This window comes from Cnephaeus nilssonii (assembly GCF_951640355.1).
Source record: "Cnephaeus nilssonii genome assembly, chromosome: 5".
NCBI lineage: Eukaryota > Metazoa > Chordata > Mammalia > Chiroptera > Vespertilionidae > Cnephaeus > Cnephaeus nilssonii.
In genome coordinates this window covers 31,583,800-31,609,081 of record NC_137076.1, presented here as the reverse complement: position 1 = coordinate 31,609,081, position 25,282 = coordinate 31,583,800, and the positions used below count along the sequence as shown (strand labels likewise).

The window sequence follows — 25,282 nt, the reverse complement described above, 5'->3', positions numbered from 1 at the left end:
CATGCCCAGCACCCAGCTCAGAGCTTGGCAGAAGCAGGCACGCAGCCAATATTTGCTGAATGACTAATGAACTGAGCGCACAGTCCTAGCTTAGGCAAACTAGAGGAGGTGCCTGGGCTTCCGGAGGCCACTGTCCAAGCGGGCAGCTGACTACTGCCGCAGGGCAACGCCTCTCCATTCCTCCATTCTAGGCGGGACCCCTCCTCCCTGAGTTCCCACTTCCCCACACCGTACCCCTTCCCAGCTCCCATGGGAGCCTCTCCCCGCTCTTCCTTCGCCACCACGGAGCCCTTCGTCACCTTTCTAGGGTTCCCGGATCCTGACCCTCTTCTCTGCTCACACGCCCTCCATCTCCCTCGGGATCTCCTTGGGCCGCCCCTCCCGGGTCATCAGTCCGGCGAGACTCCTTTTCCTCGCCCCTGCAGGTCCCCAAGACCCCTTCATTCGACCCTTTCTAGGAGGAGCCTTGGCTCTGGCCTGCTGAGTGACCCTCCCCATCCCCTCCACGCAGGCGCAGGGCGGCCCGGCCGCCATCCCCCACCCCCACCCCACCCCCACCTCCACACCCGCCTTCCCCACTCCTCCTGCCGAGGGCGGGGCGCGGGCTGGTCAGAGGCGGCCACTGCTCCATGGGGCTCCTGGGGCTCCTGAGCCTGCTGCACTCGGCCTTCTTCCGGGACCAGGTAGGGCGCGGGGGCCCGGCGGCGGGGATACGGGTCCGGCCCTGGGCGCAGCTAAGGGGTGCGGGCCGCGGGGACAGTGGTCCCGACGGCGGCAGAGGGCGTACAGGCTTGCGCACCCCGGCTTGATGAATCTGGGGTCTCGTGCAGTGGCACGGGGGACCGTTGCCAGGGAAACCGCCTCAGGCTGTTGGCAAGGCTGGGAGACCCTCCGCTACTCTGCAGTGACCCCCTCCTCCTGGTTTGCGCAAGCGCAGCCTCACTGGGCCCAGCACTTGGCCTCGGAGGGAGACCCCCCCAGACCCCGACCCAATGAGGGGACTCAGAGACCGGCTGGGGCAGTGGGGGCTACGGCAGGAGCGCGCTGTGCCGAGGCTCCATCCTGAACAGGCTTTGGGTTGGGGTCCGGGCCACGCCCTGCACCTCTCCAGTCCTCAGTTTCCTCTTCTGAACACCAAGCATAGGGCCTACCACGACGTTTGCGGATGTTGATGTTCTTCCTAATAATATCCATCTCACTGGGTCCTAGCTGTTTGCCGGTCTCCATAGTCGTTCTGAATCTTGGAACTATAATATCCCTATTTAAGATGAAACCGAGTCTAGGGGTGCAGCGGGGAGCCCAAGGTCACATCCGGAGCTGCGCCAGGAACCTAATTGCGGGGCGGAAGCGCCCTCAGAGTATACTACCTAGACGGAGCTGTCCGCGGTGCTGACGGGGCCACGCACCAGCCCCCTCCTCACCCATGAAAATGAGGCTCAGGACCCTGGTCAGGCCACCCAACCAGAGTCGGATTTGGGGGGCGTGGCTTCGTCTGTCTGCCCCCCCCCCCCCGCCCCGCCATGGGCATTCCCTCCTCACTTATCAGGGCCCTGCCTGGTCACCCAACCCGAGACTTGTCCAAGGTCTCATGATGACCTGGTGCCTTCCTGCTTCCCTCTAGCCCCCTACCCAGCTCCTAGTGAGGGATGCCGCTGGTTCTGCCCCCAGTCCCTGGCGCATCGAAGAGGCTCATTGGGGAAGCACGGAGATCAAAGGGGCAGAAACGCCTGAGGTCAGACTCAGAAAGCCCAAAGACACTCCATGAGTAACCCTACAATGTGTTGGGATGAGGGGGGGGGGGTTAGCCTCTGGGGATGGGAAGAAATGAGCCCCATGATTCAAATTTCTTCTTGAGAACCCAGCAGTGATGAGTGGGTGTCTGGGAAGGGCCCCTCCTTGCTAGGCCTGGGCACTGTGCAATGAGGATCTCTCAGCCCCTTGAGATTGGGCCTGGGATCTTGGGGAGGGGCTGTGGGGATTCCTGAAGTTCTCGTGGTTATAGAATTTCCAGTGATACCTGAGTGTGGTTGTGGCTCAAAGATTTACAGGGTCAAGGATTTGGGGGATGTCAGGGACATAATGTTCAAGAGGCTTGTGAACCAGGGCATCCTGCCTTGGGGTCTCAGCCCCCATATCCTCTCAGCCATCCAGGCTCCCACCATATCCAGATAGGTGAGGAAGGGAGGGAGGTTCAGGGCCTGATGGAACTCTTGCATGAACTCAAGCAACGTATTCCCTGCCCTGAGCTTCAGTTCCTCCATATGTATGAGGAAAGGACTGGCCATTGGACCCTCCAAGCCCCTACCAGCTCTAAGGTTCTGGCTGTGAGGAGTCTGGGGAGCAGTGACATCTTAGACTGGGTGGGGAAGGTGAGACTTAGTTCACTGAGATGTGGGGATAGGGATTCTCCAACCCACCTTCCAGTGAACAAAATGAGAAACTGAAGCCAGAGAGAGGCATGCCCAAGGTTACAAAAGGATATCAAGGCAGAGCTGAAGCCAGAGCCCTGGGCTCTGTCCCCTCCCCTCTCCCATTTCAGCTTTGCCTAGTTTGCCCTGCTTTAAAATATGTTTTAATTGACTTTTTAGAGGGAGAGGAAGGGAGAGGGAGAGAGAAATAGAAACACTGATGAGAGAGAAATATCAGCTGCCTCCTGCACATCCCCTACTGGGGTGGAGCCCACAACCTGGGCATGTGCCCTGACCAGGAATCGAACTGGTGACCTCTTGGTACATGAGTTGACACTCAACCATTGAGCTGCACCTGCTGAAATTTGCCCTGCTTTAAACACCTCATCTCTCCCCCAGTCCAGCCATACCACCTGCTGTACTCCTTGGCCCCACCAGAAGAGCATATCCCTTGAATGAGCTCTAATTTCTCACAACTTCAGGTACTGCACATGCTGTTCCCTCAGCTCGGAATGCCTTTTCCCTCCTTGATCCCAGGGCCAATTCTTACGCATCTTGAAGAGGCCCAGAACTGGTATTGCCCCCTCATTTCAGCCTTCCCAGCCTCCAGAAAGAGCCCTTCTACCCTCTGCACCAACTTCCCAACCCCACAGTCTGGGGACAACTGTGTCTGGCTCTGGAGGCTCTGGGACAGTCAGACTGGAGTCCACAGGGGCCTCCAGCATTGCTGGCCCAGGATGGACACATAAGGCCTCCTACAGCAGACCCAGCAGGAAACTGCACGATCCTGTGGTCCCTAGCACCAGCCATTGCAAAGGCTGCAGCTGCCTTCCCATTTCACAGATGGGAAACTGAGGGTCTCAAAGTGAACAATTTTCCCTGGCCCCTGAAGCCAGGAAAAGACAGAGGTAGGCCCCACATCCGCGTTCCATCCTTTAGGGTGTGCACATGTCAGCAGTAGGAATGACTGGGCTGCAGCTGCAGGTTCTGGCTGCGGGTGTTAAATCCTCTAGTGGTCTCCACGGACCCATCAAGGATCTGAGACAGCTGGGGACTGGGGACGCGTATACCTGAGACCCCAGACTCCTCCCTCTTCTGCTTTCCCTTCTGTGAGGGTGAATTAGGGGTGCGGTGAGGTACAGGGACATAGGGGGAAAGAGATGAGATAGATGGAGAGAAACTGAGAGATGTGGGGGAAGACACGGAGTCAAGGCAGATGCCCATGGAGGAGCTGTCGCTCTGCCAGGGAGACAAGAAAAAATGGGGAGAAATGCAGGGTCCCAGGCGCTCCCCAGGATGCCTGCCCATCCCCATGCTCCCCCTCCCCCACCAGCAACGGGGTTTCATTCAGCCTGGATCCTAAGCGCTGTCTCACCCTGACCCATCCACACAAGGCTGGGCTGAATCCGAGGGGAGGAGGCTGACCTGCCCCCTGCTTCTGCCCCTGCCCCGGGAGCTCCCCCCTCAGCAAGATTCTGATGTAACACTCAAGCCTGGATGTTTTACTCTCAAATTATGCTGATCCTGCCGTGGGACATTCTAGTCCTTTCACCCCGGAATGCTGTGGGGGACACGGGGTCCTGGTTCTCCAGGCGCCCCCTTTCACTGGAGGCTTCATCTCCCCCACCACCACGCCCGCACACGCAGCCCCTGAACGCGCGAGGAGGCCAGAAGCCCCGCGGCCGCCGCCGGTCCCCGCCCCGGGCCGCCATTGGCTGTTGCCATGGCACCAGCCCGTCTTCCCGCGCCTCCATTGGCCGCCTCGCGTGCATCCCGCATCCCGCATCCTCCCCCGCTCGCGGTGGTCTCGCCCAGCGCCCTGAGTGGCGGCGCCGCCTGCCAGGCCCGCACCGGCCTTTGTCCTCCCCTGAGCCACTTGCTCACGCCGCCAAGACCCCCGGAATCCCGGAGCCAGCGCCCCCCGCGGCCGCCCTGGCCCAGGAGCGCCAGGATCTCAGGCGGGGTCCCGGAATTGCGCCGAGGGAGGGGGACCCAGGCCCGTGGGTGCCCGCCAGCCCAGCCCAGCTTGAGTAAGATAAGTAAGCGGCGCGCTTTCTGGGTTGAGGGTAGGGGGCGCGGCCGCCGCCTCTGCGGGGATGTCTCCAGGCTGTCCCCTCCCCCCACTTCTCTCTGCTGCGCAGGTCCGCTCTCGCTTTGGAGCCTCTGCGTCTCCAGGGTGGAGCCGGAGGGGAAACTGAGTCCCGAAGAGGTGGGCACCTGTGTCGCTGCAGTGGGTCCCACGCACACATCCACTCACAAGCTTCAATACCTGGATCTCCCAGCCTGCTTGTGGGCCTTGGGGTGGGTGGGGTGGGGTGGGCTGCACCTCTCTGGGAGTCAGTCCTCAGTAAGTGGGAGTTTGGATTGAGGGAAAGAGAAGGGCCCCTTTGGGCTACACCTGTGCTATACCTTCCGCTGATATTTGGCCATGCATTCCTTAATTAGAGGAACCGCCAGCTATTAGTGCTTTTCCTTTGGTAACAGACATATCTCAGGGAGGCCCCCAGGAGGCTCCTGATGGGTGAAGGGCAGGCAGGAGGGCTTCCTTGAGGAAGCTGTGCTGTGAAGGATGGCAAGTCAGGAAAGGTGATCCAGGCAGGAGCACTGCATGTGCGAAGACCTGGGGGAAGAGAGTGGAGTGTAGATGGAGGAGACGGGCCTTATGATGAGGGTACTGGGGAGCCATGGCAGCTATTGAAGCAGGGAGAAATGGAGTCTGACCAGTACTTTCAAAGTTTCTGTCTGTTTGTGAATGAGAAGTGGACTGTGGGAGGCCAGCGAGGCTTCTCTGATGGGAGAGATGTGGGGAGAATGAGGGCCCAGCTGGGCAAAGCTTGAGGGGCTGGTAAGAGTGGATGGAGCCCTGACCGGTTTGGCTCAGTGGATAGAGCGTTGGCCTGCAGACTGAAAGGTCCCAGGTTCAATTCCGGTCAAGGGCATGTACCTTGGTTGCGGGCACATCCCCAGTAGGTGGTGTGCAGGAGGCAGCTGATCGATGTTTCTCTCTCATCGATATTTCTCTCTATTCCTCTCTGTAAAATATGTTTTTTAAAAAAGAGAGTGGATGGAGGTGAGGACCCAGGACTGAATGTGGGAGAACCCAGAGGGTGGGCTTGTTGCCATGTTGTCAAGCTCCGTCTAATGAGGGTGCAGGAGTGGCAGGGGGAGTGAAGGTATCCCAAGCTGGCTCTGTTGGCCCTGCAAGGGTGAAGGGTGGCGTGTGTGTGTGTGTGTGTGTGTGTGTGTGTGTGTGTGTGTGTTGGGGGGATGCTTGGGAAGGAAGTTTGGGTTTAGGAAATGGGAGGGATATGCTGGGGTTTGTGCTTAACCTAGTGCTTCCCCTGGCTAGGTACAGCATGATGGCTTCAGTCAGGAAACAGGGTTCCAGCCAGATCCCAGGGACCTTACCACAATCCCAGGCCTCATTCTCAGCTGGGACCCCTGACTGAGCCTTGGGCAGGATCGATATTAGGGTGGTAGGCAAAGGCTGTGGTCCCCAAGCATCTGGCCTCCCTCACCTGACACACTATCTCCCAGTCTGACCTGTGACTTGTGTTTGCTGAGTGACTACTGTTCCTCCTCCTAACCCTCACATCAGCCCACTAGATGGGCCTGGCAGACTGAGTTCCTTCCATTCCTCAGATGGGGGAACTGAGTTCAGCAGAGGGGGTAGGGCCTATGTGCCTCCAGCATTTCCTGTCTGAGCATGCCCAATGTCTAGGTTACAGCTATTCCTTGTCTGTCCTTCTAGATCCGGGACTATGATAAGGAAGCCAAATGACAGAGCCAGGCATGCAGTAGGTCCTCGGAGCCAATTTGAAATGCCTGACCTATCCCCCCACCTGGGGCAGAGCCCCCAACCCCTACTCCAAGCCCATCTGTGTCCTTGGTGACTTCAGGTTGAGCAGGGACCTTCTAGGGGTAGGAAGAGAGAGAGGAAAATGAATGAGCAAGTGAATGAGAGTGTGGCCAGGTCGGGGAGGGAGAGGAGGGTATCCCCTATGGGCAGAAGAGGGCTGGCTGATTTGGGGAGGGGACACAGGTGGGCAGGGGGAGGGGGCTCCCAGGGAGGAGGTGGCAGAGGGGATGGGCTGCTATTGGTGAGCCTCAGACAAAGGCAGAGGGAGGGGGAGCGCTGATGTTAAGGGAACAAAGAGAGAAGGTGGTGGGGCAGGAAGGCTCTGGCAGGAGTGCCAAGCTGAGGGAGGAGATCCTGGCCTGCTGGACAGAGGGAGAAGGCTGGGCCTGAGCAAGAAAGGACAGCCAGACACACAAAGCAGGTGGCAGTGGTGGAGCCCAGGGATGAAGCCTGGGGTGCTGGGGGGGCCACTGGAGCTGGCAGAGGGCTGACTGCAGGGCCCCTGGGCCACACAGGTAGCGACCCAGATCCAGCTGCTGATGGAGGGGTTGTGGGGGCTGCAGAGCATTTGGGTTCCCAAATCCCAGGGTGACCAGAGCAGGCTTGTATCACCTGGAGCTCCACCGTCCGCCTGTCCGTTGGCTTCTTAGAACCTTCATGACATTTTTATTGTCTATCAATTGAATCAGTGGGTTGTCTGTCCACCCAGCCTCCGGGCAGCTACATTGCTGCAGGGAAAGTGTCTTGGCTGTCCATCTGTCTGTCTGTCTGTCTGTCTGTCTCTGGCTGTAAGCCTGGTGGCTCTGAGCTGGCTAGTCAATCTGCTGGGTTAGACTGTCAGAGTCTTGGCTGTCCATCTGTTGGCTGGCTGTTTACAAGCACATGTGTCCAGGAACCCAGCTGTGAGAATGGAAGTCTTTCGGTATCTGTCTGTTGGTCAGTTGGGTGTTTGGGTTGTCTGTTTATCTGAATACCTGTCCGATGGCTTTGTCTCTCGCTCCTGTTGTTCCTGCCTTTGTCTGTCACTCCATCTGCCACACCATCTGTCCCTCGGATTCCCTGGGCCAGCACTATCCTGCCTGCAGCTTCTCCTACCTGGGACCCAGCTCCAGGGTTGGGTGGGAGGGCTAGAGCTTAGGTCCGGGGTTACCCCCTCCTCAGAGCCTCATGTTACCTGTGGCTACAGGTGCTGCAGGAGCTAAAGATGACGAGCTCCGTGGCACCCTATGAACAGCTGGTTCGGCAAGTGGAAGCCTTGAAGGCCGAGAACAGTCACCTGAGGCAGGAGCTTCGAGACAACTCAAGCCACCTGTCCAAGCTGGAGACAGAGACATCTGGCATGAAGGTGGGGGTGGGGCTGGGCAGAGGACATGGGCCTGGGTCACAGGGACAAACACTAGGGCACTGGACCCCAGAAATGGGCAGGCAGGGTCAAGGGCAACTCACAGGGGGGTGGAGCTGGGGCAGCTCAGGGCAGTGGCCATGACAACCAGCACTCTTTCCTGCCCCCACCTCCAGGAGGTACTGAAGCACTTGCAGGGTAAGCTGGAGCAGGAGGCCCGAGTGCTGGTGTCCTCAGGGCAGACTGAGGTGCTGGATCAGCTGAAAGGTGAGGGGCCAGCCTTGGGGCCCCCTCTACACAGTGGGTGAGCTGGGAGGAGGAGGGACAGGGAGGGGTGCTGACCTCGCCCTCTCCCTCCATTCCCATCCAGCCCTGCAGATGGACATCACCAGCCTGTACAACCTCAAGTTCCAGCCCCCAGCCCTGGGCCCTGAGCCTGCTGCCCGAACCCCTGAGGGAAGCCCCGTACATGGTTCCGGGACTTCCAAGGACAGCTTTGGGGAATTGAGCCGGGCCACCATCCGGCTGCTGGAGGAACTGGACAGAGAACGGTGAGAAACTGACCGCTGCTCCCGCTCCCCAGCCAGACTCCACCCCTGTAGTCTCTGCCCTTTGATTGGCCCATCAGCATGTGCACCACCCACGAAGCCAGTCCTACCCACCTTCTGAGCCTCCACTTCAGGCACCAGCTTTCTGTGGCTCCTCCAGCCACTTTCCTGTCACAGCTGACCTCAGCTGGAGGACAAAGAGGAGGGGACTTTCTGACAGAGGGGAGGGCTCCTGGGAGACGTCCCCAGGGGTCCCCAACACCCAGTCATCACCAGGGACAGGGCTGTGTCCAGTGCCAGGGCTCAGAGTTAGGCCTGGAGCCAGAGGGACTCAAAGCAGTCTTTGTGAAGAAAGGGCTGCAGCCCAAGAAACCTGGAGGGGAGGGGGCAGCAGAGAGAGGCAGGGTCCAGGCGCACAGCTCAGCTTGGCTGGGTTGTGTGGGGTCAGAGAGACCTGGAGGTCCATGCTCTGCTGCTGTGTGATGTCAAGCAAGTCCCCTAGCCCCTCCCAGCCTCAGACTTCAGCTCTGTAAAATGGGTGGAAATAGCAGTGTCTCCCCACAGGGTGCGAAGGTGAGAGGTCCAACTTAATACACAGAATCAGAGTTATAGGGGAGGGAGAGACCTTGTGAAGTTTTCGGTTTGGGGGCATTATAATATCATTTAAAGTAATCAAATGTTTAGGGTGAATCACCCAGAGCATGGGTGCAGCCAGATGGGGTTAAGGGCAGAGCCAAATCTGTTGCAACTGCAACTGGAGCAATCTGAACTTGAAGCCTCCTCTATGTAGCCTGGAGGGAGATTATCGAGTTTGGGAGAGGTGTTAGCGCCCCCCTCGGAGTCTTTCTCTGAGAATCAGAATTTACAAAGGAACTACCTTCTCTTTCTCTTTAAAAATTTTATATATATATAAAATTGATTTCAGAGAGGAAGGGAGAGGGAGAGAGAAACATCAATGATAAGAGAGAATCATTGATAGGCTGCCTCCTGCATGCACCCTACTGGGGATCGAGCCTGCAACTCGGGCATGTGCCCTTCACTGGAATTGAACCAAGGACCCTTCAGTCTGCAGGCCGATGCTCTATCCACTGAGCCAAACCAGCTAGGGCTACCTTCTCTTTTTAATTAACTTTCTGTGCTCTACCCATCCATCCCTAGTTCAGTGGAGCACCAAAGGCAAGGCTTTGCCATGCTGCCTGTTAAATTTGGCCATACACCAAGCATGTCAAACTCGTGGCCCAAAACGAATATTTTTGCGGCCCAGCCAATATAATGGTATGTAAGAAATGTTTTAATAAAAATTTCGTAACTTAATTTTTATAATATCCTGTTATACATAACTAGAGGCCCAGTGCACGGATTTGTGCGGGGGGCAGAGGGGTCCCTCAGCCTGGCTTGTGCCCTCTCGCAATCCAGGACCCCTTGGGGGATGTCCGAATGCCAGTTTAGGCCTGATCAGCTGCCTGGGAATCGGGCCTAAACCGGCAGTCGAACTTCCTCTGAGGGATGTAGCAGTATGCCAAGCGGCAGGCGGCCAGGGAGGAGCCCAAGCCACTTGCGCTCATCCTGGCCTATTGTGCCTGCTGCTGCTGCTCAGTAGCACTGCTGTGGAGTCGGGAGAGGCTCCTGCCACACAGCTGCGCTCACCAGCCGTGAGCCCAGCTTCTGGCTGAGCGGTGCTCCCCCTGTGGGAGTATACTGACCACCAGGGGGCAGCTCCTGTGTTGAGCACCTGCCCCCTGGTGGTCAATGCACATCATAGTGACTGGTCATAACGGTCACTTAGGCTTTTATATATGTATATATAGATAGACTAGAGACCTGGTGCACAAAATTCTTGCACAGGTAGGGTCCCTAGGCCTGGCCAGTGATCAGGGCCGATCGGGGCCTTCTGGCTGCCGGCCAGGGCCTCCCTTCATTCTGCACCATCCCCTGGTGGTCAGCACATGTCAGAGCAAGCGATCGAACTTCTGGTCTCCTGGTCGAACACCTGAGGGGACATTTTGCATATTAGCCTTTTATATATATAGATATATTTATATATATAGATATAGATATAGATATATATAAGCCTAAGCAACTGAACGACCAGTCGATCAGTTGCTATGACATGCACTGACCACTAGAGGGCAGATGCTCAATGCAGGAGCTGCTTCCTGGTGGTCAGTGTGCTCCCACAGCCAACCTTCCGCAGCAGTCCCCGCCCCCCCCATCCCACCCCCCAGCAGGCCACCATTTCTCTCCACTAATACTAGCAGCAAATATTTTAGCAGCTGATTGCCACATCATTAGTCCTGTACTGACTTGTTTGGTGTGCGCAACAGGAAATATTTCGCTTTTGGAGAACAAGAAAAATAGGTTTATTTGCGTTATGCTTATTAATTTGTGCAGTTATTCAGTGTCTGGTAGGTTAATGTTCAAGAGAAAAGATTAATTTTTATTAAAATGTTTATTAAATGAGTTAACTATTACTCATTTATTTCAACCCTTTGTATTCAGCATGTCTCTATCTAAATAAGCCTATGTTTCTATGAAAATTGAAGGTTTTGGCCCTAGCCGGTTTGGCTCAGTGGATAGAGCATTGGCCTGCAGACTGAAAGATCCTGGGTACGATTCTGGTCAAGGGCATATGCCTAAATTGTGGGCTCAATCCCCAGTAGGGGGCATGCTGAAGGCAGCCAGTCAATGATTCTCTTTCATCATTGATGTTTCTACCTCTCCCTCTCCCTTCCTCTCTGAAATCAATAAAAGTTAAAAAAAATTTTTTTAAAGGCATAAAAAAAAGAAAATTGAAGCTTTTTTTTTTTTGCGGCCCACATAAACTTAAACCTTGTTTATTTGGCCGGTGTTAGCCTTTGAGTTTGACGTGCTTACCATACACTAAGCACTCAACAAGCGATCATTAAAATCAAAATAAACCACACGTAATAATGGCTCCCCCTCTGCGGGCCGGGCCCACTCAGGTGTTTCCTGTTGAATGAGATTGAGAAGGAGGAAAAGGAGAAGCTCTGGTACTACTCCCAGCTGCAGGGCCTGTCCAAGCGCCTGGAGGAGCTCCCGCACGTGGAGACGGTGAGCACGCGGGGAGGAGGCGGGGGAAGGGTGCCGAGGCCAGGGTTGTGGCGGGAAGGTCCCAGGCCCTGGCCGGTCAGACCCTCACCTCGGCCTGCCCACTCCTCCCAGCAGTTCTCCATGCAGATGGACCTGATCCGGCAGCAGCTGGAGTTTGAGTCCCAGCACATCCGTACGCTAATGGAAGAGCGCTTTGGCACCTCTGACGAGATGGTGCAGCGGGCGCAGGTGCGGCGGTGGGCGGGGCCGAGGCGAGGCTATTCGTAGTGGATGGACGGAGAGGTCTTTGTGGGAAAAGTCTGGATTAATGGGCGGAGTAATGTGCCTTTGGGATAGAGAGCAGTGACTGCTGTGGGCGGGGTCTGGCTCAGGCGGTGGAGCCAAAGGCTAGAGCTGTTTGTGGGTGCAGCCAGATGGGGTTAAGGGCAGAGCCAGGCTCAGAGGTGGAGAACAGAGGCCAGGGCGGACAGTGGGTGACTTGATCAGTGGGTGGGGACACATCAGGGAGTGGGTAGGTCTAGAAGGATGGGTGGGATCTAAATAGGGATGAGACCAAATAAGGGAGTAGGCAGGTCTAGCATAGGGCCTAAGTAGGGGGCGGGGCGAGAAGGATGAGGAAGGGTCTAAACAGTGAGTAGGACCAAATCATGGAGTAGTGGAGTCAGAGCCTGGACTAGGGAGCATGGACCATGGGTGGGGGCAAGATGTGAGTGGAGTCAGACATCAGGCTAGGGTTGAGAATGGGTGGGCCATATCAAGGAGTAGGTGGAGTTAGGACCACGGGTGGGGTTTGGACAGTGGGAATGGCCATACCTTAGAGTAGGTAGAGTCAGATCTGGGGGTGGGATTAGAAGAGTGAGCAGGGCCAAATCAGCGAGTGGGCAAAATCAGAGGTGGGTGGATTAGGACAGTGGGCGGAGCTATATCAGGGAGCAGGCAGGGTCAGAGCAGGGACCTGGTCAGTCACAGCAAGCTGTGTGCCTTTCTCCCACTAGATCCGTGCTTCTCGCCTGGAGCAAATCGACAAGGAGCTGCTGTCTGCGCAGGATCGGGTGCAGCAGACTGAGCCCCAGGTACTGGGAGGAGCAGAGTCAGGGCCCTCAGGGGAGGTGATGATCCCAGCGATGGAGGGTACCCTGAGGACCCTGCCCAGAGTATAGGTATAGGTGGAGCCTCCACCACATCATCATGGAGTGTGGCCAGTGTCAGCAGTTAGGGTGCTTTCTGTGGTGCTCCCATAACCCCCAGGCTGGTGTTCTCTTCACAGGCCCTGCTGGCAGTAAAGTCGGTGCCAGTGGATGAGGACCCCGAGACTAAGGTCCCTGAGGATGGTACCCCTCAGCCAGGCAACAGCAAGGTAATGGGGAGTCCAGTTGCAGTGAACTGAGAGGCAGGGTGGGGAGTGGAAAGCCAGCTGGATTAGGGTGCGGTGAGGTTGGTAGGGTCAGCACGTGGTTTGGGGCCTGGTGAGGTGGGCAGGGATACCTGTCCTATGTTTTTGGGAGAGCTCTCTAGACTTAGACGTAGGGCTACCCCTAGAAGTACCCGGTGAGGGCCGTGGAGTGGGCATTTGGTCCTCAGGGGCTGGGGGCATCTCCACAATGACTGAGGCCTCTCATCCATCTCCCCACGGGTGTGTGGTGGCCCATGGGGGATGCAAGGTGAGGGTGGTGGGGGTGAGGAGGTGATTCTCCTGGGCTGGGGTCACAGGACTCCTACCATGTTTAGGGTGGATCACCCAGAGCATGGGGGTCGCCCTGGTTGGGAGGGTGGACACACTGACTGGGGCCAGGTGGAATCCATCGCTGTCCCCCTCCCCCTGCCACAGGTGGAGGTGGTCTTCTGGCTGCTGTCAATGCTGGCGACACGGGACCAGGAGGACACAGCACGCACGCTACTCGCCATGTCCAGTTCTCCTGAGAGCTGTGTGGCCATGCGCCGCTCAGGCTGTCTGCCACTGCTGCTGCAGATCTTGCATGGCACAGAGGCCGGGGCTGGGGGTCGCAATGGGACCGCTGGGGTGCCCGGAGCCAAGGACGCACGCATGCGTGCCAATGCAGCACTGCACAACATTGTCTTCTCCCAGCCAGACCAGGGCCTGGCGCGCAAGGAAATGCGTGTCCTGCACGTGCTGGAGCAGATCCGAGCCTACTGTGAGACCTGCTGGGACTGGCTGCAGGCCCAGGACAGCACTACCAAGGCAGGCGGGGTGGGCAGCGGTGAGTGTGCAGCCTCCCTGGCCACCTTTGTGCAATGGGCACAGAGCTTGGGCTTTCGGGGTAGCAGGGTGATTTCATTAGCAGCCACCGGCCTTTTCTGTGAACTTTCTCTGTGTCACGTGTGGGCTGAAGCCTATGGCGACTTTATCATCATAGACTGGCAAAAAGAGCCACCAGCAACCTGTGCCCTGGTTGCAGGGTAGCTCAAGAAACAGTCATTGAATGCATGGATGGATTGTGTGTAACCAGAAATATGGGTGCTGACTTTGAGATTCCTAGTTTGGGCAGCTGATCACAAAGCTAATCTATGACAAAAGCACCACCCAAAGGTCCTGAGCACCCAGCACAACTTCATCTCGTGTCTCAGCTCTGGGTGAGGCAGGCACCTTATTATTCATTTTAAGAAGAGTTAGAAAAGGAGGCACTGCTCTGGGAGTGACCCCTCAAGTGCCAAGCATGCAGTGGTTTGCAGAGCTTGGGTCTTTGTGGGGGTGAAGGCAGGGACGGGTGAGACTCAACAGGGGTAATTTCCTGGACTGGAACGGCTCTGATCTGGTCCCTTGGCCCACAGCCCCAGTCCCCATTGAGCCACAGATCTGCCAGGCCACGTGTGCGGTGATGAAGCTGTCCTTCGATGAGGAATATCGCCGTGCCATGAATGAGCTGGGTGAGTGCACCCCTCACCTCCTCCGTGTCCCCTCCATTTGGCCTGAGGCTTCTGGGCCTCATTCAGCCCAGGGCAGGCTTTCAGCCTTAATGGTCCTGGGCTCAGAGGATAGGGAAGTGGCCAGGAAGCCAAGAGCAAAGGTGAGAGGTCCAACTTAATACAGAGAATCAGAGTTGTTGGGGCGGGGGGAGACCTTGTGAAGTTTTAAGTGCATTATAATATCATTTAAAGTAATCGAAACATGGACAAAAATCTCATCAATGTGCTTAATTTTACTCCAGTTACTACAAAATTAGATACTGCTTCTCACTCAGCAGATGATCACACACTCAAAGGTTTATCAGATCTCTTGTGGTCTGGCTGCACAGAAATGGGCATTCGCAACCGTGACAAGAAAGCAGACACTGATGAGAGTGTATACCTTTCAAGTCATTCCTTTCCCAGCTGGGGAATTTATCCTCTGGCTGGATTTATTCAGAAAGATGCAGAAAGACGAGGAAGGTAGCAACCAAACCAGATAAAACCCCACATCTGGAAACCACAGAAGTGTCCAACAGCCCCAGCCCCTAAATGCACAAATTGCCTCTGCTGTCTTTGCTCAGTGAAGCAGGAAGGGCACCTTGTATTTGAATTGCAAGTTAATACTTTTCTTTTTTAAATATATATATTTAATATTTTTAAAATATATTTTTATTAATTTCAGAGAGGGAGAGATAGAAACATCAATGATGACAGAGAATCATTGATTGGCTGTCCCCCGCATGTCCCCTACTGGGGAATGAGCCTGCAACCCAGGCATGTGCCCTGACCGGGAATCGAACCACGACCTCCTGGTTCATAGGTCAATGCTCAACCACTGAGCCATGCTGGCTGGGCACAAGTTCTTTCTCTTCTACTCACCCTGACCATTTCCCCCCACGTTTGCTTACTCTTTGTAAAGTGAGAGTCTGGTTTTCATAGTGACTAAAAAACTGTGTGTGTGGCAATCATCAGAGGCTGGAGGTCTAATGGTCTTGGGATGGTTTTCATTTAGGGTGGTGAGGGCCTTTGTGACCTGAGAGCAGAAGGGAGCTAGGAACCTGAGCAAATAGCAGGGAAAAGCATTCCAGGGAGAGGGAACAGCACATGCAAAGGCCTAGAAGCTGAAGAAGTGTGAATGGAAATGTGAAAGGAGGTGGGTGTGGAGGTCACAGAGACTCCAGGGGATCATGCCAGCCTGGCCGCAGGCTGCCTGGAGGAGGTATCCTTGGAGTTTGGCTTCAAAGGTGGGCTTGAGGAAAGCAGACCTGGGAGTAGGATGGAGGGAGGACACCTAAGCAGGGGAATGGAATGGGCAGAGGTTGGGAGGAAGGCTGGGGTTCGTTTGGGGTGCCCCCCTGCACCTCCCTGTGCACCCTCCCATGTCCCCATAGGTGGGCTGCAGGCTGTGGCAGATCTACTGCAGGTGGATTATGAGATGCACAAGATGACCCAGGACCCACTCAACCTTGCCCTACGCAGATATGCTGGCATGACCCTCACCAACCTCACCTTTGGGGACGTCGCCAACAAGGTGCCTGGGGTGGGCAGGTGGCGTCAATGCTCCCCCCACCCTTGTCTGAGCCTCAAAACAGCCCTGAGAGGTGGGGAAAGTTGTCCTCAATTTATAGGTGGGTAGACTGAGGCCCAGAGAGGGCCGTGAAAGGAGGGATGTGGCTGGATTCGGTTGGCCAGGCCACCATCTTCTTGGTTGCTCTACTGCAGAGAGTGGGGCCTCTGGGCTGGAGGAGGCTGTGTGTCTGCACCTGTCTCAGCCTCAGTTTCCTCATCAAAGCTACAGGGTGATTGCTATCCCTTTGCCATAGTGGTGAGATGGGATGCTGAGGCTTTAGCTCTAGCACATAGTAGGTGCTCAGGGAGAAAGCCTGAAGGTGGGGCGTGGTGTCCCTCATGGCTCCTGCCCCACTGGCCATAGCATGAATTTCCTGTGGCACCCCACAGGCCACACTATGTGCCCGGCGTGGCAGCATGGAGGCCATCGTGGCCCAACTGGCTTCTGAGAGCGAGGATCTTCACCAGGTACCTGGATGGAGTGGGTGGGGCATGGGGAGAGCCTTGCTGAGTGTCCCACTGTCCAAGGCCCCTGACGACAGAGTTCCCTCTCCTGTGGGTGTGATGGGCATCCCCTTCAGTCTCTCTGTAGCCCCACCACTTGTGGGGTTGAGGGCAGGGGGCCCTGGGCCCATCTTGCCCGCCCTGTGCCCTGACCCAGGTGGTGTCCAGCATCTTGCGCAACCTGTCCTGGCGGGCTGACATCAACAGCAAGAAGGTACTGAGGGAGGTCGGCAGCATGACCGCCCTGATGCAGTGTGTCCTACGAGCCTCCAAGGTAGGCACTGAAGGGGCACGACAGAGTAGGGGGCTAGGAATGCACCTGAGACCCAGGGGAGAGGGCACTGCCATGGCTGCTTAATACCAGCCACAGGACAGGGAGATACTGGCAGCAGGTGGTGAGTTCTCTGTCTTGGGGGGAGTCAAACCAAACAACTTATCACTTAGCTTACCAGGTGGTCCTCAGACAGGCCTGGGGTTTCCATCCCTTCAACTCAGAGATCCTGTGAAGACCAGTTTTATTACTTCTCACTTTTATTTGAAAATGTATTTGGGTGCCTTTCCTTCCAGCCTTTTGTCTGCGCCTTGATGAGGAGGGCCAAGTGGGTGGGGCCAGTGCCTGGGGCCCCCCTCCACTGACCTTCACCTGCCCCACCCCTGTGCCTAGGAGTCCACCCTGAAGAGTGTGCTCAGTGCCCTGTGGAACCTCTCGGCACACAGCACGGAGAACAAGGCAGCCATCTGCCAAGTGGATGGTGCCCTGGGCTTCCTAGTGAGCACGTTGACCTACAAGTGCCAGAGCAACTCACTGGCCATCATTGAGAGCGGTGGAGGCATCCTGCGCAATGTGTCCAGCCTCATCGCCACCCGAGAGGACTACAGGTGGGTCCATCCCACCCCACACCATGGCGGGCAGAGGGCACCACAGAGGGTGCTGGGGGAAGGGGGGCCCCCGGTGTGGTCTGGGGCGGGGGTGGCAGAACCTGTCCTGTAGTGAACTGTCACTGAGGCTGCAGCCTTGGTTTGTCCTCCGGCAAATGGACGTTCTGGTTTGTCCCAGGGACTAATTTTTGTAATATAAGTACCCCCAAATATTACATGAGATATACTTTGCTAAATATTTTATTTGTTAATAAAATATTTATTAATTTAATAATTTACAAATACCCAGTCTTTTTAAAAACAAATAGAATTTATAGTATTTTATCCCAAATATCACGAGATATTATGCTAAAATAAGATACACTAAATTTTATTTTAAAAGATAAGTATTTTTAACTTATTATTACAGTTATTTAATAAATATATTATTTCTCTTAAGTAAAAAAATTAACACAAGTATATCCCATTCGATACTTGGGATAGACTTATACTACATATTTATTCTTTTCTCTGAGATTCTAACTCAGCCGGATGCCTTATATTTTTATTTGCTAAATCTGGCCACCCTGCTCCTGGTAAGACGAGGGTTGGCCCTGCCTGACATACCGCTCTGTGCTGCAGGCAGGTGTTGCGGGACCACAACTGCCTGCAGACTCTGCTGCAGCACCTGACATCACACAGCCTGACCATCGTGAGCAACGCCTGTGGCACTCTCTGGAACCTGTCCGCCCGCAGCCCACGAGACCAGGAGCTGCTGTGGGACCTGGGCGCCGTGGCCATGCTGCGCAACCTGGTGCACTCCAAACACAAAATGATTGCCATGGGCAGTGCTGCTGCCCTGCGCAACCTGCTGGCTCACCGACCTGCCAAATACCAGGCAGCAGCCACTGCCATCTCCCCCAGTGCCTGTGCGCCCAGCCTGTATGTGCGCAAGCAGCGGGCCCTGGAAGCCGAGCTGGATGCACGGCACCTGGCCCAGACGCTGGACCACCTGGAGAAGCAGGACCTGCCTGAGGCCGAGGCCGAGGCTGCCTCTAAGAAGCCGCTGCCACCCTTGCGGCACCTGGATGGGCTGGCCCAGGATTATGCCTCAGACTCGGGCTGCTTCGACGATGATGATGTGCCCTCCCTGGCCGCTGTGGCCGCCACCGCCGAGCCTGCCAGTCCTGTGCTGTCCCTCTTTCTGGGCAGCAACTTCCTGCAAGGCCAGGCACTGGCCCGTGCCCCACCTGCCCATCGCGGTGGCCCAGAGGTGGAGAAGGAGGCCGGTGGGGAGGCAGCCTTGGCAGCCAGGGCCAAGGCCAAGCTGGCACTGGCAGTGGCTCGGATCGACCGGCTGGTGGAGGACATCTCAGCCCTGCACACATCATCTGACGACAGCTTCAGCCTCAGCTCTGGGGACCCCGGGCAGGAGGCACTGCGGGAGGGCCGAGCCCAGTCCTGCTCTCCTTGCCGGGGGCCTAAGGGTGGGCAGCGGGAGGCCAGTGGCCGAGCTCACCCGTTGTTGCGGCTCAAGGTAGCCCATGCCAGCCTCTCCAATGACAGCCTTAACAGTGGCAGCACCAGTGACGGGCACTGTCCCCGTGACCACATAAGGCCCTGCCCGCTGACCTCATTGGCCAAGCGCCGAGAGGGGCCCCCTTGTGGCCAGACACGGCCCAGCCAACTTGATCTCAACCTGCTGGGTGGCCAGGCTAAGCCAGCCGCCCGGGAAGCTGCAGCCACCAATGCCTGTGTGCGCACCATCAAGCTGTCACCTACCTATCAGCATGTGCCACTGCTCAAGGACACTGCCAGGGCTGGTGTGGGGCTCCCGGTCCCTGGGACCCGGAAACACGCCTGGCTACCTGCAGAGGGCCTGAACAAGGTTCCTGAGAAGCTGGTGGCGGAGGCGGCACCACTCTGCCTGTCCCATTGTAGCTCCCTGTCCTCACTGTCCTCGGCTGGCCACCCGGGACCCAGCGAGGCAGGGGACCTGGATGACAGTGACTCGTCCCTGGAGGGGCTGGAGGAGGCTGGCCCCAGCGAGGTGGAGCTGGACGGGGCCTGGCATGGGCCAGGGGCTGCCTCCCTGCCCATGGCCATCCCTGTGCCCCCTCGGGGCCGGAGCCTGGGAGTGGAGGACACCACACCGTCTAGCTCCTCAGAGAACTGTGTGCAGGAGACACCACTGGTGCTGAGCCGCTGCAGCTCGGTGAGCTCACTGGGCAGCTTTGAGAGCCCATCCATTGCCAGCTCCATCCCCAGTGACCCCTGCAGTGGGCTGGGCAGTGGCACAGTCAGCCCCAGCGAGCTGCCCGACAGCCCTGGGCAGACCATGCCACCGAGCCGCAGCAAGACGCCACCACTGGCCCCCCCACCTCCTGGTGAGCATGAAACCACCCATTTCAGCCTGCAGTGGGAAAGCTACGTAAAGCGCTTCTTGGACATCGCCGACTGCCGAGAGCGCTGCTGGCTGCCCTCCGAGCTAGACGCTGGCAGTGTGCGCTTCACTGTGGAGAAGCCAGATGAAAACTTCTCGTGCGCCTCCAGCCTAAGTGCACTGGCCCTGCATGAGCACTATGTGCAGAAGGATGTTGAATTGCGGCTGCTGCCTCCAGCCTGCCCTGAACTTGGCGGGGGTGGTGGCCCTAGCCAGCACTTTGCTGGGCACTGCTGTCGAGATGAGGCCAGTGGTCGCCTTGAAGGACCACCTGCCACCAACCAGGAGCTGGAGCTGCTGCGGGATTGCCTGGGTGCAGCTGTGCCCACCCGGCTCCGCAAGGTGGCCTCAGCACTGGTGCCCAGCCGCTGTGCACTTCCCATGCCCGTCTACATGCTGGTGCCCACCCCGGCCCGGGAGGACAACTCATGCACTGACTTGACCGAGGGCACGCAGGTCAATTTCAGTGTGGCCTCACTCAGCGATGAGACACTGCAGGGATCTCCCAGGGACCCACCTGGTGGGTGTGGGGACAGGCAGAAGCCAGCAGGCCTAGAGGCTCCTGCCAGGCAGGCCACTGGGCACCGGCACAGGGCTGGGGGTGCAGGCCGCAGGACGGATCCAGTCCGAGGGCTGGTCAGGAACCGGGCAGGGCTGGAGCTGCCCCTCCGAAAGCCCCCAAGAGCTTGTGCAGACAAGAACAGCCCCCAACTGGGCCGCGCTCCTGGGGAGGGGGCATTGCAGTCCCTGTGCCTCACAACACCCACTGAGGAGGCTGTGTACTGCTTCTACAGCAACGGCTCCGACGAGGAGCTGTCCACAGCGGCGGGGGTGACACCCTCCCGGTGGGCATCTGCTACTCCCCAGACAGCGAAGAGGGAGCGCCTGGCTGGCAGGAAGAAGCCACAGGCTGTGCCCAAGGCCACAGTGTCCACCCCGGCCCAGCCTAGCCTCATTGCTGATGAGACACCACCATGCTACTCCCTAAGCTCCTCCACCAGCTCCCTCAGCGACCCTGAGCCTGAGCCTGAGCCTAAGGCTGGCAGGCTCCGAGCCCATGAGCCAGTGGTCACCAAGGACCGGGGCCCTGGAGGTGGGAATGATGGCCATCCCAGTTCTCGGGCCAAAGTGGAGATGCTAAGGCGCTGCATGGGCTCAGCCATGCCCAGGCGCTGCCCACAGGTGTCAGATCCAAGGCGTCGCAAGCCCCGAGATGCCCGGCTGGACAAGCAATCAGAGAGGCCGCAGGAGCATGGCGAGGAGGCAGCAGGGTCCGACCATGCCTCAGATCTGGACAGCGTCGAGTGGCGCGCCATCCAGGAGGGCGCCAACTCCATCGTCACCTGGCTGCACCAGGCCGCAGCAGCAGCCACTCAGGAGGCCTCATCTGAATCTGACTCGATCTTGTCCCTTGCGTCAGGGCTGTCAGTGGGCCCCACCCTACAGCCCTCTCTACACAGGAAAGGGCGGCAGACACGAGCAAAGGGACAAGCGAGCAGTGCCACCCGGCCGGAGAAACGGGATGTGACCCTGGCCCAGCGCAGTAGCAGCTCCTGCTTGCCCACTGGCCCAGAGAAGCTGCGCGGTGCTCAGAAGACCACACCTGGGATGCCAGCCATGCTTCGAGGAAGAACAGTGATCTACATGCCCAGACCGGCCACCCGATCTCAGCCCAAGGGCACCCCTGGCCCCCACACCACACCAAGAAAGATGGGACCCCTGAGCCCCACACAGCCAGCAGCTCCCACCAAAGCCCTGGGCCCTGGGCAGCAGCGGTCTCGAAGCCTGCACAGGCCTGGCAAGATCTCAGAGCTTGCAGCCCTGAGCCCCCTCCAGAGGAGTGCCACGCCACCGGCCCGCCTCACTAAGACCCCCTCATCCAGCTCCTCCCAGACCTCCCCTGCCTCCCAGCCCCTGCCCAGGAGGTCGCTCCCGGCTGCCCATGTTCCGGGGCCCCTGCCCAGCCCCGGGGCCTCACTGGTGTCCAAGACACCCATGCGGGCCCTGCTGGCCAAGCAGCACAAGACACAGAAGTCACCTGTGCGGATCCCCTTCATGCAGAAGCCCACCAAGCGGGTGCCACCATCCCTGGCCAGGGCAGCCCCAGAGCCAGGCTCCAGGGGTCGGGTGGGATCCAAGGGGTGCCCCAGTGCCCGAGGGGGCCGCCTGGGCCTGGTGCGCATGGCCTCGGCCCAGTCCAGTGGCAGCGAGTCCTCCAACCGCTCGGGTTTCCAGCGGCAGCTGACCTTTATCAAGGAATCACCAGGCCTGCTGCACCGACGTCGTTTGGAACTGTCCACAGCCAAAGCCACCCCCTCCACCTCCCAGGGTGGCTCACCCCGTCGTAGCGGGCCTGCGCTGCCCACCGTCTTTCTCTGTTCCTCCCGCTGCAAGGAACTGCGGGCATCCTCCCCACAGGCCCTGATTCCCCAGCAGCCCCCCACAGCTCGGTCAGGCCCTGGTAAGCGGCCACCAAGGCGCACTAGCTCAGAGAGCCCATCCCGTCTGCCCATCCGCAAGCAGGCCACCCAGCCTGAGGCAGTCAAGCGCTATGCCTCTCTGCCCCATATCAGCACGGCCCAAAAGCCAGAGGGTGCTGCCCCTAGTCCCGCATCTGACCCTGCACGCCGCAGCAGCGATGGAGAGGCCCGGCCCCTACCCAGGGTGGCCTCACTGTGCACCACTTGGCGTCGCATCCGGGATGAGGATGTGCCACATATCCTGCGGAGCACATTGCCCTCTACCGCCCTGCCGCTCATGGGCACCTCATCAGAGGAGTGCCCGGGCAGTCCCCTGCAGCGCAAGACCAGTGATGCTGTGGTCCAGACAGAGGATTTTGCTGCCACCAAGACCAACTCCAGCACATCCCCAAGCTTGGAGAGCAGGGGGCCTCCCCAGGCCCTGGCCAGCGGACCTACATCCCTTCTCGGCAGCGACGTGGATAAGCCTGGTCCTGCCAAGGCACCCACCTCAGCCCCCTTCACCCATGAGAGCCTAGGAGTGGCTGGGGGGAGCTTTGCTGCCAGCCGGCATGGCTCCCCCAGTCGCTCAGCCCGAGTCCCCCCCTTCAACTATGTGCCCAGCCCCATGGTAGTGGCCACCACCACTGACTCAGCTGTGGAGAAAGCCCCCGTGCCCGCTGACCTCCTAGAATAGTTGCCTGGACTCGTTTTCTGGAACATCCTCTCTGGCCGAGAGCTATCTGGTTGTCCTGAGGGTGGTCCCGGGAACTGCCTACTCACCTGAGTCCCCGCCCTCAGAGCCCCACCCCAGCCCATGTCGGCCTCACATCTCATGCTTGCTTTTGTGCTGTGGGGACTAGAGAAGGAATTGGGCTGCATGCTGGACCTCAAGTCCCAGCCTTGCCCACATGCTGAGACCACTCTCCTGACCCCCAGCCCAATTGCGCTTAAGCCTCAGCAGGACACTCATCTCTGGGGAACCAAGGGAGATTACAGCATCCACCTGAGGTGGAGGATGAGGCTTCAGGGTGGTGCCATCCAGCACAGGCCCAAGGCATCCATCAGAGGACAAAGCTCATTATTACAGGGGCAGCTGGGTAATTTTTAATGATGACTGCTGAACTGAGAGAGGGGTATAGCTGGGCCTGACGGTGAGACAGGCCCCTCCATTTTAGGTGCCAAGCCAGAGGCTAATGGATAGGGGGGCACTGTCAGAACAGCCTGGAAGGAGCAAGGAGAGAAGGGCAAAGGGAGATAGCTGGGTGATGCGGGGCCACCCTATATCCCCACTCCTGGCTGGGGTGGGTGCTGGTTTTGGCCAAAGGAGGAAAAGGGGGACTAGCGAGGTAGGTGGAGGGAGTCAGGAACAACTGGCGGGTGAGGTGCAGTGGGAAGGAGGATGAGAGTCAGCCAAATATGGTTCACCTTGGTGACACATCAAGCCCAGGACCTATAGGATGGCACAACTGCAGGGACTGGGGTGGGGCTGACGCCTGGCCTAGGAGGAGCTACGGGGCCTAGAGCCCCAGTACTGTGGCCAGACTAGCTGGATGTGTAGAGGCCATGGCTGCTGGGGTGCTCAAGTGTCGGTGTCAGTGAGGCAGAGATGGAGGGGCACAAGGAGCCTGGTGGGCCTCTGTGGCTCCTGCCAGTGTGTAGCATGCGGGGGGGAAACTGCTGAGGTCCCTGCTCGGCTTCCTGCAGACACAGCCAATGACCTCACTCCTGGGGAAGCTTGGCTTTGAGAAGTAGCTGCTCTCGGGCTCATAGATCTGCCACAGTGCAGATGAGAGCTGCCCAGAGGGGCTGGGGAGCAGATGCTGTTTGAGACCGGCAACATGATGACTAGATTTTAGGTCCCTTCTCTGGGAGGTTGGGTGGAAGTGCAGAAGGAGCTCCTGTCCCTGCCCATGGGCACCACTGTCCCTCCCTATCCCTGTCCATGGAAAGAGCTGAGCCAAGAGCAGAAGTGTTTACTGGGCCGTCCTCAGTTCCCCCAGTGGGGCTCTTGGGGGCCACACTGATCCAGCTCTCACAGACACTGTTGTTACTTCTGCTAACATATCTGTGTCATGTTGCATTATAAGCCCTGGAACACCCTGTCCACCAGGACAATTGCCAGGGCTCTGCCTCAGAAGGCCACAGGCAGGATGCAGGAATGGCTGGATGCACCAAATACTCCTTTTATGACCAAACTTATAGGACTAGCTGGCACACAGAGGACCATGGCAATGAGGGCTGGGCAGTGCATTGCATGAGCCCATAGCTAACCCTAGGACATACTGGGGCGGGGGCGGGGGGATATTTCAGATGCATCTCAGAAACCAGGACTCCTTGTCTCCATCCTTAACCTGAAGTGGCAGGACTGGGTGGTCTCAACTACTTTTTAAGCAGGGGCTGTGAGATGTCTGCTCTCACACTCACCATGGGCCAGCTACCTCCCAAAATGGCCTGGTGGGAGAAGCTGTGCAGACTCATGCACAGCTTGCCCAGCCAGAGGGAATCTGAAGTGATGGGTACTGGGGGTGGGAGCACCCATGCACTGTGAGACCCTGGGTGGTGCTCTCAACATTCTGTCTCAGTTTTCCCACATGGGCCAAGAGGAGAACTCCCCGAGCTACCTCTAGAGCCAGAGTGGCTGCTGTGACTTGGTGAGAGGCCCAGACCTCGCTGGCTGCCCCCTCCACCTGCCCCTTGTCTTCAGAAGAGGACAGCTCTCACCTCAGCCAGCACACCAGGAGTCATGCCCCATCTATGTCCAGCAGCCACATTTGCCTTCTCTGTTCCCGTGATAGAGGCATAGCCACACCTCACAACTGCGCAGGCAGGACAGTGGGAGCCCTGGGCCCTGAGAAGAGTGGTGGTCACTGGACAATTGATTCTAGGCCTGAGCTGGAGGACTAAAGTCTTAGGACCCAAAGGATATCTCCCATGAAGCCTTGATCCCCTCAGGGCTGCTCGGCCACCTGACAATGCTGAGGGGACCCTGTTTGCCTCCAGAGCACCCTCAGCCCAAGACCTTGAGCAACCACCACCAGCGGGATACTGAATTGGGGATAACATGCCTGCAGGTACAGCATTACCTCACTCCCTCTGCCCCAGTCTGTCACCTGGCCAGTGGCCATAGCGTCCCAGCCAGAGCCTAGTTGTTTTGGTCCATCTATCTCTGTGCCCCTCCAGTCTGTGCCCTGGGTCCCTGCAGTGTTACAAGATGTGTAAATACATATAGCCCAGTTTCCCCTCTCCCACCCCAGTCAACCTAAAGCCATCATCTGGTGGAAGGAAGGCACAGAACCAGGCATCTTATGTG

The 25,282-nt window shown here is 57.8% G+C and overlaps 1 protein-coding gene across 3 annotated transcripts; it reads left to right on the top strand.

The window, feature by feature from the left end:
* Positions 1–614: 614 nt before the first annotated feature.
* APC2 (APC regulator of WNT signaling pathway 2) lies at positions 615–25,091 on the top strand. 3 transcript variants are annotated; one of them, XM_079771446.1, is made up of 15 exons: positions 615–683; positions 7,454–7,612; positions 7,786–7,876; positions 7,980–8,160; positions 11,121–11,229; positions 11,344–11,457; positions 12,225–12,302; positions 12,497–12,586; positions 13,058–13,448; positions 14,020–14,115; positions 15,528–15,667; positions 16,096–16,173; positions 16,367–16,483; positions 16,874–17,088; positions 17,710–25,091. In XM_079771446.1, the coding sequence occupies exons 1-15, from the start codon at positions 630–632 to the stop codon at positions 22,664–22,666; spliced, it is 6,870 nt and encodes a 2,289-aa protein (XP_079627572.1). In that variant the 5' UTR covers positions 615–629; the 3' UTR covers positions 22,667–25,091. The 3 variants fall into 3 exon arrangements, with proteins under 3 accessions (XP_079627572.1, XP_079627571.1, XP_079627573.1); XM_079771445.1 differs by having other exon boundaries at positions 11,341–11,457; XM_079771447.1 differs by lacking the exon at positions 615–683 and adding an exon at positions 4,598–4,617 and having other exon boundaries at positions 11,341–11,457.
* Positions 25,092–25,282: the final 191 nt, after the last annotated feature.